Here is a 17,030-nt window from a genome sequence, read left to right on the forward strand (position 1 = left end):
GCCTATCTAGTAAATTAAAGTTGCAAATACCTGGCAACCCAGCAATTCTCGCAGTTCCACTCCTGGGTTTGATTTGGGAAATTCTTAATTCCACGCTCAAGAACTTCTGTTCACAAATGTAGCATTGTTTCTATCAGAAAACTGTTAACACCCAAATGTCAAGCATCAGGAAAATGGAGGAATAAATTGTGGTATACACTCGAAAGACACTCATTGGTGAAAAGCAATGAACTAGAGGAACCATATCAACACATAAATCATAATGCTGTGTGACTAAAGATGTGGAAAACTTCATAGACTATAAGGCCTTTATATTAAGCTTGGAAATATCACCTTATTTCTTATATTGGGTAGAAATATATACATATGTAGTAAAAACGTGAGGGTGTGCATGGAATGATAAATACCAAACTCACAACTGGGTTTAACATTCTGAGTCCAGGGCCTTGCTGGGCTGTATGTGTCCCACCCAGGATCACTGCTTTGAACATACCTGGTTGCCCACCCCACCTCTTTGGTTCTTCCTGAAATGCCACCTGGACATCTTACTGGATCAGTCCCTCTGGTGCATGGGTTCCCCATTAATTATTATCCTTAAGCCAGGAAGCTTGAGGTTTCTCTTTGGCAAATATTAACCTTGAGTATATGAAAGTCATGCTTGTATTTGTGGGTCCAGTTTTTATGCTAATCCTCTCAACCCACAAATGGGTGGCTTCTGCCTCCTCTACAAAGGAGTCTCTGAGACTCTACAAGGTCAAGCATGTGCCTGTGTCAACCCGTCCACAGCAATCCTGCTGGAAGTTGGAGCTGGTCTTTCTCAGATCTCCACGTCCAGCGGGCATTCCCTGCCGGGTGAAGGCCTAAGCCTGCTCACCACCAGGAGCTCCGCCAAACCACACATGAGCTGGGGAGCGTTAAAAGATGCCCCCTGCCCCCCCCCAAGACTCTTCCAACCCTGGGCTTCCTGCCTAGTCTCGGTTTCCCGGGTGAGAAGGTGAATGTGGGGGGCAGGGGAGGACGGATGACCTGCCACCAGCTACTGAGGGACTGCTATGGCCTGTGGCCAGTCCTGGTGGTGACACCACTCCCTCGCCTTCAGGGTCCACGCCCTTACGCTCCTTCCTCCACGCTAGGACCTCTCGCTCTGAAGAAGGAGAAACTGAGGCCCAGAGAGGCGGGGATCTTCTCCTGGTACTCAGCGGGAAGCAGGGAGGAGCGCGGTTCACATTAAAAAGTAATATAGCTAAGCGGCGGGCGCTGAATCCCACCAAGTCTGCCCCCACCCCGTGGCCGGCCGGCTCTTCCGGTCCCTACACCTGCAGAAGTGGCGGGGCTGCATCCCTGACCCGGCCCGCCCCGTTCCAGAAAATGCCTCTGCCATTACCCAGGCCTGAGGACACGGGCCGGAGAAAGGGGCGTCCGGGAGACTTGGCCTGCAGACCCTCAGGCGTCCCATTCACTCCGCCCCAGGCTCCGCCCCTCCGGTTTTTCGGAATTTACCCGACGCCACCGAGACCCGCTCCAACCGCAAGAGGGCGACAAAGCCCGGGCTCTGAGGACTCTACAGCCTAGCGCCGCAGCTTCCGAAGGGTTCCGTTGTGGCGGGAGAACAAAGAGGCCTGAGCCAGGGCTGCCCCAGGTGCAGTGGTACTTCATTGCAGGGTGTCTCCCACCATAGTCCTGCCTGACCTGTGACCCCGGACTCAGGTGCCCCTTGCTGCACCTGCCCCAGGGTGATTTCACTCCCTGTCTAGCGCAGCTGGCCAGTTAGGCTCCATGTCAGCTGGGAAGCCTGGCATCCAGACCCATCAGACCTCCACCTTGCTGTGTGCCTCCCCTCCTGCTCCATGAGGGGTGGGACAGGGGTCTGGATAGGTGCCTTTCCCCTACACCCAGGCTCAGCCCAGCAGCAGGACTGTGCATCACTGGGATGTGGGTAAGGCCCCGACCACAGATTGAGGTACCTAGCACCTCACCACCAATGGCTGAGTTGCTCTGGGCCCACTTTTCCGCTTCTCTGAGATTCAATTTCTTCATATGTTAGCTGTGGTTTGTAGGCAGTGCTACAGCCTGTTGCTCCATGTGCAAGGCTACTCAAAGGCCCCTCCTCCTTACAGCCTTGTTCCTCCCACTTGGACTGGCATCTCTGCCCCATGCCAGGATCCTCCCGAGGCGGCATCTTGGTGGAGGTCAAGAGGTCTGCTGACCTTGGACTCCAGGCTGCCAGAGTGGGCAATGAGCCTCCACCAAGCCCAGCAGGCTGGCCATAGGCCTGGCAGCAGTCAACTCTAAGACACTCGTGCAGTTCCACCAGGTACATCCTCTCTCTGAGTTTCAATTTGCTCACTTGTAAAATGAAGACATCATAGCCTACCACTCCGTAGGCATTGGGCCCTCAGCCCCCTGTGTGTGTCTGTTGATCCTCCCAGCACTGGGCATCCTGAAGGTAGACACAGGCCCTCTTTTGATCCTCAGACAGACCCTACTCTTGGGTGGGTGAACAGGGAGGGCTGCAGCCTAGCTGGACATTCTCAGCCCAAGCAGGGGTTCAAAGAGCAAGGCCCTGGGGCAGCTCCTGCAGGCTCCACCCAAAATCCTGCTTTGCTCTCCCCTGACCTCAGACCTGGCATTTACTCCAGTTCTGGGTCACATTTCCAACTTAATGATTCAAAAGAAAGAAAGAAACCCAACCTACAACCAGCTGAGGCAGCCCCTCCTGACCACTCTTTGATATTTGAGGACTGAACAATGGGGCTGATTGCGGATAGGAGACTTAAGTCATCTTAATTAGAAGGAAAGAATGTCCTCGTGGTTGGCTGTTCTAAAAATACAGCTGCACCCACATCTGGAGGGGAAGGGTTTGGGGGAGGTAGCGGTTAGGCCGGAGTCTGAAGGGCTGATGCCTGCATTCCATGGTGGGGGAAGGCCCCTCCCAGCAGGGCCCATGGAAGGGGAGAGGGGAGGACACCAAAGCAGCCAGTCCCCTGTGGCTAGGTCACCTGGCCCACCTTTGAGATGGAGCTGAACAGGCAGCCCATCCCTTCTTGGGTCCACCCTCACCCATTTCCCAGGGTTTCCGCACACCCAGCCTCAGTCTCCTCAGCTATTCAGCGGGGACACTCAGGGCTCTAGTTAACTCATGCCATCCCTTTTACTAACCCCTGCCTGACCTGGGCACAGCGGGCACCCAGCCACAGGCTTCAGACCAGGGAGGGAATTTTTTCTGGGTTTTATGATTTGGGGTAATATTTGTCAGCTTTTATAAACTTGTCATTTGTTTAGTGTTCATTCTTATTCTAAGCAAATATTTACTTCTGTACATAATCTTGAATTTATAATTTTGCATTCGTTTTCTTTAAGAGGCCCTCCATACCAAAGGAAAATGAAGGGCATGCGAGGGCTGGGAGAATGTCTTCAGCAAAATGTGCAGGCAGGACTTCTGGTGGTGTCATCAGGGGAGGACATGGACACCGGGGTTATGTCCCAGTGCACTTGTGTGAGCTTCCTGTCTCAGTGGCTCGGCAAGCACCTGGCACAGGGAACACCCACCCCAGATGTGTGTGAGCAGGGCCTGGGATGCTCAGCTGGGATGTCAGCGGTGAACGTCAGGTGGGAGGTGAGTGAGCCCTGGGCCTTCCTGAGCCTCTCCATCCACCTGCCCAGAGCTGAGTCACTGGTCCTAGGCAGGCACTCCCACAATGGTGGCCCCTGTCATTCCAGGTCCCTGCCAGACCACAGGCCAGAATTGGCTGGTGATCTGACCAGGAGGTGATGAGTAGGAAGACTGTAGGACAGTGTGGCCTCAAGTTCCACACAGGCACCCCAGGGCCACATTGCCCACCTCCCGGGTGTGCCACGCAGACTGGCAGTCTTTACACTGCATCTCATGTCCTGTCTTCGTGAGCTCTCATTCTGGCCCTGCCGTTCGGTCGAGTATGCCAAACAGATAATCTGCTTCTCCCAAAACACAGCCCATCGTGCTGAGCCCAAAAATAGCTGAGGTGGGGGTGGGGGAGGGCCACTAGACACTGGGGCTCTGGGGACAGCCTGAGGTGGCATCGACATTCTGGCAGCTGCCACAGCAGGAAGTGGGAACTAGAGGCAGTTGCTGAGGGTTGTGAGCAGCAGGCACAGGCTTGGGCTCACCTGGCAGCTAGGGTAGGGTAGGAACCGTCTGGTCCAGTCATCAAGGGTCAGAGACAGTGAAACTGAGGCTCACACAGGGGGCCACATGCCCAAGCTGCTCAGTAGGGGAGCATCAAGGGAGCAGATCATGTCGGAGACACTCCAGGAGCCCAGAGGTGACAGAGAAATTTGGCGTCCAAACCACAGCTGCAGAAAGGCCTGAGGCTGCATGAGCTGGCTGGTGCTAATACCCTCCGTGGGCTCAGGCAGGTGATGACTCCCCTCTGTGCCCCCAAAATAGGGTGGAGATAATTTGCCACCTTCACACTAGCCCCTTCCATCACCCCTCATGGTGACAAAGCCAGGATTGGCACACTGGTGTCTTGGTATCTCTTTAGCTGTGTATCCTCAAGTATGTTACTTAACCTCTCTGAGCCTGTTTCCTCATTTGTAATAGTAACCCTACTTTGTAAGGTGATGGTGAGGCTTAAGTAAGATTAGTAAAACCTGTGGTACAGAGTTGGGTGAGAGGTCACTGAGCAGCTGTTATCACTGTAGGGGACTGGCTCTGAGCACCCTGACACCACAGTGGTCCTTCCTCACCCTGAGACAAGAATTCATTCCTGCCTCCACACCTTTACTCAAGTCATTCTCCCTGCCTAGCATGCCCTCTCCTCTTTCCATTCCAGTACTATTTTTGTCAAGAGCGCTCCTGCCTGGCAGCCCCCTGGAGGGCCTGTGGTTCTTTGTCCTTGGACCAACCGCTCAGTGGTCAAGCTCCCCTCCCCACTTAGTGTGAGAGTCTGAGTCTCCCTGGCCAGAGAAAGCTCCTGCAGGACTGGGGTCCTGATCGCCCCCTCACATGCCCTTCAGGCTTCTGTGGATGTTCCTGGCCACAGGCACCTGAGAGCTCAGGATCAGGAGGAGGCAAATGAGGACACAGGCTTGGGAGAAAGTCCCTCCTTAGCTCATTTTCACTCATAGACATTCAGTCATTCACAGCAGGGACTGGTCTTGGTGGGGGAGGCCAGTCACAACTGTCAGGAAAGGACCCCTGCCCAGAAATCTTGAATCCCCACCGTAGGCTATAGTACAACCTTCAAGCTAGGGGCAAGTCTACAGATGGGCTTTCCCAACTGGCCCATTTAACAGACTGGGACACTGGAGCCCAGGAGGAGGGCAATGGCCAGGGCTCACCACCAGCCTAAGGCAGCAGATCCAGCCCTGGAGTCCAGGTCTGAGGCCTGCTTGTGCCCAGCACTGCAGCAGATGCCAGGGATAGAGAAAATATGGCACAGAGCTTCTGCGGGCATGACAAGAGCCACAGGGGGCAAGGAGCTGGGAGAACTGGGCTGGGTGGCCAGGGAGGCAGTCATGTCCCCAGAGCACCCCAAACTCAACCAGTCTCAAACCATGGGTTGTCTCCCTCTCAAACCTGGCCCTCTCCAAAGTCTCAGCCCTGTGCACAGAGCTAAGGTCTGTGGCTTCCACCTCCTTGACCCATTTACTCCCTCTCTATCACAGGCCTGCCACTGCCGGCCACTGCCATCCTCCTCCACCCTGACCAGTGCTTATACTCGTCTCCTTCATCTTCCGAAGAGCCGCCATCTGATACTAACCTCACCACCATGCTGAAAACTCTCCTGTGGCTCCTCACTGCCCTTGGGACAGAGATCACAGCCTACATGGCCCTGTCTGGCCTGGCCCCAGCCCTCTCCAGCTTCACCCCTGCCTGCCCTGCCCCTCCATGCCACCTCAGGACCTTTGCACAGGCTATTCCCCTATTGGGTCTGGCTAATGCCTACTCAGCCTCTGCTTCCTCCCTGCCCATCCCACCCAGAGACCCACTATTTCCTGCCAAGTCCAGTTTCTGCTGCCAGGCTCAGAGGGCCAGGCCCCAGTCGCTCACTCTGCTGCCCAGGCCTGACACAGCCCACCTGGACAATTTGTTATTCTTGTACTCTGGCCAGGAGCAGCTGCTGCGGAGTAGGTTCCGGATTCGGTGCTATAAATACCCCATGGCCTGGACAGGAAGGGCCAACGGGGACACAGCTGCTTCTGGGAGGGGCTGGCTGAAGCTGCCCTGGAGGCTCATCCACCATGGTTCTGGGGGTCCATGTGCTGGAAGGAAGTAGGTACAGAGCTCACAGCCCTGAGGAAAGGCCCTGGATGGGGGATGCTCAGGGCCAGCAAGGGGTACCCTGTGTTGTCAAAAGGAAAATGCAGCTACCTCTAGCATGCACACAAAAACACCCTGTTTTTGATTCTTCTGGTTTGTTACCACAGGCAGGTGTTGCCTTTGGCATAAAACACATTTAAAAATTAAGTAGCTCTTGCTGGGTAGCTCAGTTGATTAGAGCATCACCCAATACACCAAGGTTGTGGGTTCGATCTCCAGTCAGGGCACATACAAGAATGCATAAATAAGTGGAACAACAAATCTAAGTTTCTCTCTCTCTCCCTCCCCCTCCCCTTCCCTCTTTCTCCCTTCCTCTCTCTCTAAAATAAAAATGAATGAATGACTGAATAAATGAAACGCGTAGGGACCTAACAGAAGATATGTGAACTCTGATCCCTTCAGAAAGGGCTTCCTGGAGTAGAGGACATTTCCACCACCCTTCCTTGCTCTCCTCTTTTAACAAAAACTCTAGGCTGTTAGGGAGAAAAATGAGTGAACGAATGAGCCAGAGGTCTGGGGCAGTCCCAGAAGTGAGAGGCTGAGGTCTGTACAAGAGGTGGTGGTCATCGTGAGGTGTTTGGAGGGGAGGGAAAGGACTGGAGAGTTCCATGGAACATCAGCTTTGATGTGGGGCTGTGGGGGGGAGCGCAGGCGTGGCCCCAGGTTTCTGGATAGTCACCAGCTGGTGAGGGTCACTCCTAGTGTACGAGGCCCTCTCCTAGTGTGTGAGGCCAGTAAGGAGGAAGGTAGGCTTGGTGGGCACTCAGGGGGTGCTGTCCTGCCTGTAAGCACTGAGAAAACCTGCACAGGGAATTTAAGAGTCCCCTGGGTGTCTCCAGACCTGGGGATCCTGGGCCTCCTTGCTCTGCAGCAGCAGGCAGGTTCACAAGGCCAGAGAGGCAGCTTGGGAGCGGGGCCCATTGTCACCTTGGCAAAGAAACATAGTCCTTCTTCCTGCCACAGCCCTCGGCAGAGGAGAGAGAAGGGGGACCCAGCTGGCAGGGCTTAGGACAGACAACTAAAAAGATGTTAGCATCCAGCACACTGCCTGCCTTCGTATCTAGGCTCCTGGGAATGTGCAGTACCCAGGGCTTCTCTCCATGAATAACTGTGTGAGGCACTAGAGGGTCGGAGAAGTAGACCTGGTGTCTCCAGAGTTGCCTGTCTTGGGCCTGAAGACTGGACAAGAAAAGCCTGGACTGGACCACAGGCCCTGCTCTGCCTCCTACTGGGCCTCAGTTTCCCCATCTGAGGATAGCCCGAAGCTCTGAGAGGGGAGAATCTGCAGTGAAAGCCCGCTATTGCTCCCTAGATGTCTGGCCCAGCTGGCTGCCCCCACCCTGGGCTCCCAGCCTCCCAGGAATGTGCTCCTCCACCCTCAAACTGGGCGCCTGCCTTATCGGCCCAGTCTAAGGGGAGACAGACGCCCCTGTTGACAATGACAGCCCCTCCTGTTAGCCCCAGCCTGACCCTGAGTGGAGGGCCAGCCAGCGCCTGCTAAGTGCCTGGAGGCAGGAATACCTCCCCTTCCCCATGCAGACAAGAAACCCGACCTTCCTCTCTGGCTCCTTCATGACAGGCAGGTGCCCGCCCTGGCGTCTGAGGCCCTGGATCCCCGCCCTGCTGCCATGCCTTCACCTTGATGGCATCTACCCTGTCCAGCCCACCTCAAACATGACCTTGGCCTGCTTCACTGGAAAATGGAGGCTGGCTGAGGGGGGCTCCCTCAGCCTGCTCCCATCATCCAGCCCCTCAACATCTTGGTTCCATTCCTGCTGTACCAGGCCAGATTTCTCTCCACTGCTGGACTAAAGGCATAGCTCCCTTCAGTGCTCCCACTCTCCCTCCCCTCCCCTCTCCTCCAGAGTGAGGGGCTCTTTGAGCCAGTCCCCAGGGGACCCTTTTTGGTGCCCTCATGGGTCCCTCCTTCTCTTGGGATCCACCTGAGATATCTTTCGTGGCTGGTTCTCCCCCATTCTAGTCTCCTCAGGGACCTCGGGGCCCTGTCCAGAGCATCCCTCATCTTCCACACTTAAATCTAAGCTGAGCTCCCCACGTTCATAAAGGCACATTGGTCTGGCCACCTTCCTCTCCCTCATGCCTGCTATTATCCTATCCGCCAGGAACCTTGGCATGTCTGCATCCCACAGTCCTTCCCCAGGCTGTGGGGATATCTCACTGCTTTACTCCTGAAGCCCCTCCCTGGCTCAACTCCTGCACCCCCAGCCTCCCCTGGCCTCCACAGCTGGATCTGCCTCTCTCTCTAACCAATGAAAGGCAAGCTGCCCAGGCCTGGCCTCTTCTTAATCTAGCCTTGCCCCTTGGACATCTCATACAGGCCCAGAACTACATATGCCCTTGATCTATTGATTAATGATAACCACATTTAGATCACTAGCCTGACCTCTTCCCCAGCACCACACTTGGATTCTTCCAGGCGGATGTCACACAAACTCATTGAGGCCAGAACAGGACTCTCCATTTACATGCTAAGTCAAGGGTGGAGGGTCAGGTAGGGGGCCCCATTTTTCTTAAGCATGCTCTGCCTTGAAAAAGGTCACCGCTTTCCATCCACTCTGTGGTTCAGGCCTCGAAATCACCCTTGATGTCGCTCTCACAGCTCTGTCCGGTCTGCCTGCAAATCCACATCCCACCCCTCCTTAACCTCCAGAACCTATTCTGCATGTTCCTTGCAGCCTCCTGCTCACTGATTCCCCTGGCAGTCCTCACAACAGCCACAGGAATCTTTTAAAAGTGACAATCAAGCAGCACCTCTTCACTGAGGCTTCCCAACCCCATCCTAGCATGGGGTGCACTACCTGACTCTCCACCCCCCATTTAGCTGTTACTTCTGTCAGCGCACTGTCCTGTGAACACTAGCTCTCATGTTAGCACAAGACTAATGACTGCTCATCTCAGTAACACCATAAGGGATAGTCTTGTTGGCTGCTGTATATACAACATCCAGAACAGTGCTGAACACACAGTTGGTGGTCAATAAACAGTTGGCTTTCGTAGAATGAATAAATGGAGTTTCTCTTTCCCACCAAAGTAATGTGAGGCCCCCTCCAGCCTGTCCACCTGCTCCAGCCCATCTCTGCACCCTCGCATTCCAGGGAGTCTGCAAGACCCCAGCCTGGCCCCTCCTCTGGCGGGCCCCCCAGGAAGACTTCCCCACAGGAGCTAACGTATTCTAGCCGGGCCCTGGACGTGTGGGGGGATTTGGACATGCTTCTGAGCCCTCCCTTGCTGTGGGTGAGGTGGCGCTGTCTCTGGTTCTCAGAGGTAAGCAGGATTGTCCCAGGTCGCCGGCCAGCCTAAAGTGGGCGCAAAGAGCTGCACAGCCAAACTCTGAGTCCGGCCCCGCCCTACCCACACCCCATGTCCCAGCCTGGATCTGGTCTTTTCTCCATGAACTAGTAACCTTAGCCCCGCCCCCAAAGTGGCCCACCGTGGGTCCTCGCTATTGGCCCTCCCCTTGGCTTGCCGCGAAGCGACCAGTTCCTCATTGGCTCCATGTTCTCCCGCGCCGCCACCACTATCATCACAACAACCGCCACGTGCTCAACTGTGGAGCCTGCTCATTGGCCCCAAGGCTCGACCCGCCCACATTCCCGTCCCGCCCCCACCTCCCCACTTCCTCCTCCTATTGGTTACCTGGTTTCAGGACCCTCTCCCTGCCCGGGCACAAAGCGGTTCCCACGCGGATTGGCCGAAGGTGGGAAGGCGGGGCTTGGAGGCGGGTTAAAGAGCTCGCTGGGGTTCGGGCCACGCGTGCTTAAGAAGGTTCAATGGCGTGGCAGGGGCTGGCGGCCGAGTTTCTGCAGGTGCCGGCAGTGACGCGGGCTTACACCACGGCCTGTGTCCTCACCACTGCAGCTGTGGTGAGCTTACTCGGTGGGTGGGGCGTCACCAAGGTTACAGCCCAGGGAGGGGGGATCACTATGGTTACGGTTGGATCCCAGGGACAGCACCTGACGCTCCCCTGGCTCTGCAGCAGCTGGAGCTCCTTAGCCCCTTCCAGCTCTACTTCAACCCGCACCTCGTGTTCCGGAGGTTCCAGGTGAGGTCACCCCGCCCTTGCACCTGCCGACCCAGCCTCCGTTTGCCCCGCACCTGACTGCCTGCCCCTCTCAGGTCTGGAGGCTTCTCACCAACTTCCTCTTCTTCGGGCCCCTGGGATTCAGCTTCTTCTTCAACATGCTCTTCGTGTATCCTGTGCTGCACGGTCCTAGGCGGGGAGTGGGCGGGCCCGCCGGGCTAAGACGGCTGAGACTGGGAAACTGAGGCCCTGCCAGGTGGCACTTCCTATACGGACTCCACAGGTTCCGCTACTGCCGCATGCTGGAGGAGGGTTCCTTCCGAGGCCGCAAGGCCGACTTTGTCTTCATGTTTCTCTTTGGGGGTGTCCTTATGATTGTATCCTTCTCAGGTTCTGGAACCTTAGGCTGGGCCATTTCTGCATCCAACCTGAGTTGGTCCGAGGCCATGACATAAGTGCCCAGGCCAGAGAGGGACAGTGATTCACTCTAGCTTAGGGTGTACTGAACGTGCATTGTGTGTTCAGCCTCAGGCACCAGAGTTAGATTTTCAGGGTTGTACAAAACAAACAAACAAACAGGATGATGTGAGGGAGAAGCACGTGGGGTGCTTCAGGGCTGAGCTCTAAATGCCAGCAGCAGGAGAAACTGGGACAAGGATGGGCAATGGTGGGAGGCTGGGGTGAGGTGAAGAATCAGGGCAGATCACATGGGGTTTCAAGGCCACATTATGGCCTTAGATTGGGAAGGGCACACCTTGAGGAGGGTAGGGGAACCAGGACTGCAGGGATCTGGCAAGTCAGGGGGGCCCTGGGCAGGGGCGGAGGCCTCCCACCAGTGGGGGGCCTCCTAGTACCTTGACTCTGGCCCAGCTGCTGGGGTTTCTGGGCAGCCTGTTCTTCCTGGGCCAGGCCCTCACAGCCATGCTGGTGTATGTATGGAGCCGACACAGCCCTCAGGTGAGGGTCAACTTCTTCGGCCTCCTCACCTTCCAGGCGCCATTCCTGCCCTGGGCACTCATGGGCTTCTCACTGCTGCTGGGCAACTCGATCCTCGTTGACCTGCTGGGTGAGCCTACCTGTCCAGTCAGCCAGCCCATGCCAAGCTAGCTGCTCTGCCAGAGCCCCCCCTCACCTATACCTGATCTCTCATTTGTGTGCCCCCACCCCCACCCAGCCCAGCCCCTGCATGTCTGTTCTTATAGCTCCTTGTTCAAGCCAGCAGGCCTATAGGCTTCACATCTCCAGGCCTCACCTGCTGATGCTCTTTTGAGTCCTGATTAGGGTGGGGAGGGGTAGGTCAGCATTCCAGCCATGGCTCCCACTCTGCTGATGTTCTCAGACCCTCCCCTCCCCAGCCCTGAGTCCTGTAAGACTCCTTCAGGGCCAACCCCAGCCCCGTATGGGCTGGCAGTCTGTGCAGGACACCGGGCACTCACACTCTGAGGCCTGAGGTTTCTCTGGGCCTTGCTAGGCCTTCAGGACTGTACATGGAGGCTCAGAGCAGGCTGTGCTGGCCCCGGGCTCCGGACCATGGAGGGAGGAGGGTGGCCTTGGCAGTCCGCGGCTCGGCTCTCCCATAGGGATTGCTGTCGGGCACATCTACTACTTCTTGGAAGATGTCTTTCCCAACCAGCCTGGAGGCAAGAGGCTGCTGCTGACCCCCGGCTTCATGTGAGTAATGGAGATGGCAACCCTGCCCCTGCTCTCCCTCAGCTCTCGACTCCCTGGGGGACCTCTGCTGGCCTCAGCTCAGCTCAGGCCCTTCCCCACAGGAAGCTGCTACTGGATGCCCCAGAAGAGGACCCCAATTACCTGCCCCTCCCTGAGGAACAGCCAGGACCCCTGCAGCAGTGACCCTGGCCAGGGCCAGCCCTAGGGGCCTGTTTCCCCAACATCTGTAGCCTCCATCCCACCCCTAACTCTGACTGGCAGCACAGCAGCCTTTCCTGCAGGCCAGCCGCCCAAATAAACAGTAACTTGAAGCCTCTTTACCCACAGCAATGGCTCCCCTTGCCTCACTTGGCCACACCCTTCCATGCTGGGCAGGTGCTGCTGGTCCTAACCAAGGGCCACTAAGCCTGGTCTGCCCTGCCTGCCCTCTGCCCTGGACTGCCCTCAGACCAACCGTACGTGGTAGGATGGGAAGTCCAGAAAGGGTCAAGAACCTGCCCATAGTTGCCAGGCAGAGCTTTGAGGTCACAGATGGCAGACACATGTTCTCATCCCAGCCTCTCCAGGGCCTCAATGGACACTTGGACAAATCCCACCTGTGTTGGGCATCTGCTCTCTGCCAGAGGGGGGTTGGCCAGATCTTGGTAGCAGGGACCAATACCAGGCTGTCCCTGGTTGTGCCAAACCTGGTCTTTGTGGGGCTTGGAGGGAACACTCCTGCCTGTGGTGCCCTCAGGCTGATGCCTCACTCAGCCCCTCCCATCCCTCACCAACAACCAACAAGTGGACCTTTGCCCCAAGGGTTCAGGTGCAGGGGAGAGCCAGGACTGGGTCCTCTGTTCTTTCTGTGACTCCAAACCCTTGAGAAGTTTTTGCCTTAGCAGAGTCCTGCACCGGCTGAGGCTGAGAACTCTGGGAAATCCCATCCCTGCCTTTTTTAGCTGAGGACCAGAGGAGCCTTATCCGACCCCACAGCTCACTTTTCCTCTGTAAAGTGGGCATCAGATGACCTGGCCAGCTTTCCTTGTTGCCTTAGACCAGTCTGCATTACAGTTTATTCCAAGGTGATCAACAGCACAAGGCTTGTCATGTTCATGAATGACAAAAATATTTGCTGTACAGTACACCTTAATTTTGTAGGGAAACATTCTGGAGCAGCAGCTGGCCCTGCGGCAGTGTGGGCTCAGACCTGGACCTGGGGTGCTGGCCCTTCCCCAGGCCTCTCCCAGGCAGGTGGGCTAATTTGTTCCATCCCGTCAGTTATGGAGCCCCTGGGATGTCTCCTGCCCCAAAGACCAAGCCAATACCTTGCTAATGGAGCCCACTGGTTTACGAGGCTAACTGAGCTTGAGTCTAGAATCTTCTTTGTCAGGGCTTTCTAATAAAGTCCAACTGGCACCTTGCTCCACCAAGTTCCACTCCTGGATGAGGGTAGGAGCCTGAGTGTAAATCTCCTGGGAGCTGTCACGTCCCAGAACATGCTCACAGGACTCCCCTCCCCAGCCTAGATGGTAAGGCCGATCTCACCCTACATCCTGGCAATGGAGAACCCCAATCCCTACCTGGGCTAGGAACCAGGTGCCATGGGGCTCCTGTCACACCCCCAGGGAGCAGAGTAGTCCTGTCTTTCATCCCTGCCCTGGCTGAAGAAGGACCTGCCAGCAACTGAAGGTGGCACCAGCCAAGTGCTGGGGGGTCTGGGTCCATTATCTTCAGTAAGTGCAGCTGTGTGCCCGGTTCACCAGCAGTGCTTGACTTAGACCCACACACGTTCCTTCTGTAGAGTGGGAACATCTCCACACTAACAGATGAGGTGAAGCTGCAGAGGAGATGACAAGCTCACTGACGGCAGAGCTGGGAAGAGGCCCAGGGCTGTGCCTCCTCCATGCTTGACCCCACCCCACAGGTGGCACCAGGCCAGGCGCGCTGCTCTATGGGCATTCTTTCTCACAACCAGCCTCGGTGGGAGGAGCTGGCCTCAGCCACATGCTAGCAGGGGTGGAGCTGCCCCAGTCCACCTGCTACATGTGCACTACTGGGAGGTGTGGCTAAAGTGCTGCACACCTATTGGAGCTGGTATAGTCAGGCACAGGCACCCCGGCTGGTGATGCCCCAGCAGCGTCAGCTTAACAGGGTGGGCCTCTGCAAGGGACTCCAGAGAAGCAATGCTCCTGGCCTGGACAGCCTATCACACTGACCCAGCAGAATGCAGGGGTGGCAGGAGAGCCGTGGGTTGTTCCACAAAACCAAGAAAAGGGGTGGGGCTCATTGAAAGGCAAGTGGGTCCCCCTGCCCGCTAAGCCTCATGACCACACCTATCATTGCTCCTACTCTACAAAACCACCCAAGTACAGGGGGTGGGGGGGGGGCTGTGGGGGGATGGGAGGGCCCAACAAAAAGCAGGGATTCCACTCTGACTCAGGTCTTATAAGGGCTGGGGGGCTGAGAGTGAAGTTCTGGAGTCCTGTCAACACCCTCCTGGGGGTCAGAGGCAGAGCAGGGTGAGCGGCCTGGCCTACCAGCCTCGGCCACACCACCCCAACAGGACCTGCTCCCTGCTCACCTCCATTCTTATTTTTATGCTACCACTTTGAAGAAACAAAACATGACTTGTTGGCTTTTATTTAAAAAGTGTTACTAGCCCTGCCTGGGGCTCCTATACAAAAACAAAACACAACCCAAAATGAAGCCTCTTCTTGACCAGAGACTAGGGCGGTGGGGACTAGGGCTCAGCAAATGGGAAGTGTGCCCGGGGGCGGGTAACCTGAAAGGCCTCCGTGGCGTGCTGCTCAGGACAGCCGTGGACTGCCCCTTGCCTCCCTCTTTGCCAGAAGATGGAGAGGCAGCCCGGTATTCTGAACGCTCCATGGGAACCAAGCACTGATGGGCTGGTTACCAGGCTGGGGCAGTGTTGGCGAGACGCCTCATACGCCTGTGGGAGGAGAGAAGGTGGTGACCCAGGGCCAGCTCCCAAGCCTCGGGCACCTGCCATCCCCAGGGCTCTCTAGGGCAGTCAGGGGAGCGGAGACAGACGAGACAAGGCAAGTGGGATTCCCGGCGCCTCCCTTCCCCTGGCCTGCACCTCTGCCCCTGGGGCCCCGAAGCTGTCCTCTCACCTGCCTGCTCAGGCCCTGCCCACCTCTTCAGGGGTCTGGAAACCTGGGTCTGAGCTGTGGTCAGACCCAATCTAAGGGCTTACTTTTAATTCCTACAAGGTTTGAAATCTGTATCCTAGGGTTTACACTGGGACCCACCACCCTGGAGCACATAGTTCCCCTCCCAGAAAGAAACTGGGTCACTGCAGAAAGGTGATGGTTCTGCACCTGCCGGGAAGACAGTGCCTGTGGGCAGAGCCAGCTGCAGGCGTGCTGGGGCTGAGGTGGGGGTACCTTGTGTTCCTGTCCTGGTCACGGATCTTCTTTTCCATCTCAGCATCAGTCAGGGTCTCCAGCAGCGGGCACCACTGGTCAGCATCTCCTGTGTTCCGGATGGCAATCTCCACTGTGGGCAGGGGGTTCTCACTGGGATGGTGAGAGGAGAGAAGAAAGTACTAGTTCACAGAACAGCAGCTGGAAAGGCCCCCAAAACCACTATCTACCTCTTGCCTGCCAACAGAGGGAACATTGGAGCCAGGGCACAGTGGTAAGGCCTAGGCCTTTCCTGCTTCCTCCTCCACCTCCTCCCAGCTGGGCTCATTTCCATGCTCAGCTCCTTAGAGCAACTCCTGATAGGGGCAGGTAGGGATCCTCCTGTCACCCAAGCCTGAAGGCAAAGATGCCAGGACCTCCCCTGGCCAAAACAGTGCTGCCCCCATGACACCAGGCTTCTCTTGAAAACAACAGGTCCTTTGCTGCCGTCTCAGTGTCTGGATCTGGGAGACTGATGAGGGCTGTTTGCTGTGGAGGTAGTTCCTTTGACAGAACAGTGTGGCTGAGCCACATGTTACCACTGGGGCTGGGGGGAAAGGGAGGGTGGTCTGCGCTGCTCAGTGTCCAGAGGCAGGACCCACCAATCAGGGAGAGATGGAGGGTGAAAGAGCAAAAGGAGGGGGCCACCCAAGAGTCCTGGACTCCCTGTCACTGAGGGTCCCCTGGGCCAGCCTGCTCCTGAATGTTCTATATACTTGCCCCTCAGCCCACTTCACAGGCCCTGAAATAAGCTCCAGAGAGGGTGAACTATTTGATTAGGGAAGAGAGTTGGGCCCCGAACCCCCATCCCCTGACCACTCTACCCTGGGGCCCCTCACCCCAAAGGCCACCTGCACATCCTCTTTCCAAGTAGACACAGCGGAGCAGCGGGAGTTCAGCCTGGACAAAGGCTATGAAGGCACAGGGTTGGGGGGAGGTGGGGGGTGGGCTGGAGGACAAAGCTGAACTGCCACCTCTCTGGTCCTTGGTTTCCAAGTCTGTGAGACAGGAACCTGAAGAGGCAGGGAGGCCACAACTGCCAGGAGGGCCTGTGTGCCTCCCACCTTCAGGGTGAAAGCCCACACCCCTGACCTGGCAGACAAGCCTCAGAGCAAGGCCCTACCCCTTCCCCTTATCACCATTCCAACCTCCCCAGCCCCCCTCCTCCAGCTGGGTGGCTGCGCGCCTTTCTCCTGAGGCTCAGTCCCACCAGAGGCCTGACCTGCTCCACCACAGCCTATCAGGAGGCTGCCCCCCAAAGCCTAGAGCTCTGCAAAGCACTACTGGCTCTAGAAAGGGTGAGGGCAGGCAAGGCTCAAGGGAGGTGCCTGGTGGATGTTGACAGAATAAAGCAGAAGAGGCCCCTAGTGGGGCGGCCTTGGTTTTGACACCTTCTGCAAAACAGGAAAGATTTTATTGGCCTGAGGGATCTTCCAAGGATTACACTTATTAAAGCAGCTAGCATACATCCCCTGGGGGCGCTTCCTACGGACCAGGGGCCTTCTTAAATAGGAGCATCCCCTAAGCCTGTGCCCAAGGTCACGGCTGCCCAGGTCTGACTGCTCTCAGGGCACCAGCCAATGTGGGGCAGCCACAGGTCTGTTCC

At 56.6% G+C, this 17,030-nt stretch overlaps 2 protein-coding genes across 4 annotated transcripts in view; one reads left to right on the top strand and one right to left on the bottom strand.

The window, feature by feature from the left end:
* The first annotated feature begins 10,056 nt into the window (after positions 1–10,056).
* On the top strand, positions 10,057–12,343 carry DERL3 (derlin 3). 2 transcript variants are annotated; one of them, XM_090292196.1, is made up of 7 exons: positions 10,057–10,188; positions 10,305–10,367; positions 10,442–10,515; positions 10,630–10,723; positions 11,217–11,412; positions 11,927–12,017; positions 12,119–12,343. In XM_090292196.1, the coding sequence occupies exons 1-7, from the start codon at positions 10,096–10,098 to the stop codon at positions 12,198–12,200; spliced, it is 693 nt and encodes a 230-aa protein (XP_090148322.1). In that variant the 5' UTR covers positions 10,057–10,095; the 3' UTR covers positions 12,201–12,343. The 2 variants fall into 2 exon arrangements, with proteins under 2 accessions (XP_090148322.1, XP_090148321.1); XM_090292195.1 differs by having other exon boundaries at positions 10,058–10,188; positions 10,302–10,367.
* Positions 12,344–14,623: 2,280 nt separating this feature from the next.
* The window catches only part of SMARCB1 (SWI/SNF related BAF chromatin remodeling complex subunit B1), a 32,643-nt gene continuing 30,236 nt past the window's right edge, over positions 14,624–17,030 (bottom strand). For both annotated transcript variants that reach the window (XM_090290947.1, XM_090290946.1), the window contains exons 8-9: positions 15,407–15,538; positions 14,624–14,949 (exon numbers count right to left, since the gene is read on the bottom strand). In XM_090290947.1, the coding sequence (XP_090147073.1) occupies positions 14,910–14,949; positions 15,407–15,538 (172 nt within the window). In that variant the 3' untranslated portion in view covers positions 14,624–14,909. The remainder of the gene's footprint in view (positions 14,950–15,406; positions 15,539–17,030) is intronic.

The sequence above is a fragment of the Furipterus horrens genome, unplaced genomic scaffold (assembly GCF_987537825.1).
Source record: "Furipterus horrens unplaced genomic scaffold, mFurHor1.1.pri manual_scaffold_11, whole genome shotgun sequence".
Classification (NCBI taxonomy): domain Eukaryota; kingdom Metazoa; phylum Chordata; class Mammalia; order Chiroptera; family Furipteridae; genus Furipterus; species Furipterus horrens.

Bases quoted from the DNA above. Each gene is read 5' to 3' on its own strand.
- DERL3 (XM_090292195.1), top strand. From the start codon at position 10,096: ATGGCGTGGCAGGGGCTGGCGGCCGAGTTTCTGCAGGTGCCGGCAGTG. The intron at 10,516-10,629 runs GTATCCTGTGCT...CGGACTCCACAG, and splicing joins TTCTTCAACATGCTCTTCGT to GTTCCGCTACTGCCGCATGC. The intron at 11,413-11,926 runs GTGAGCCTACCT...GCTCTCCCATAG, and splicing joins GATCCTCGTTGACCTGCTGG to GGATTGCTGTCGGGCACATC.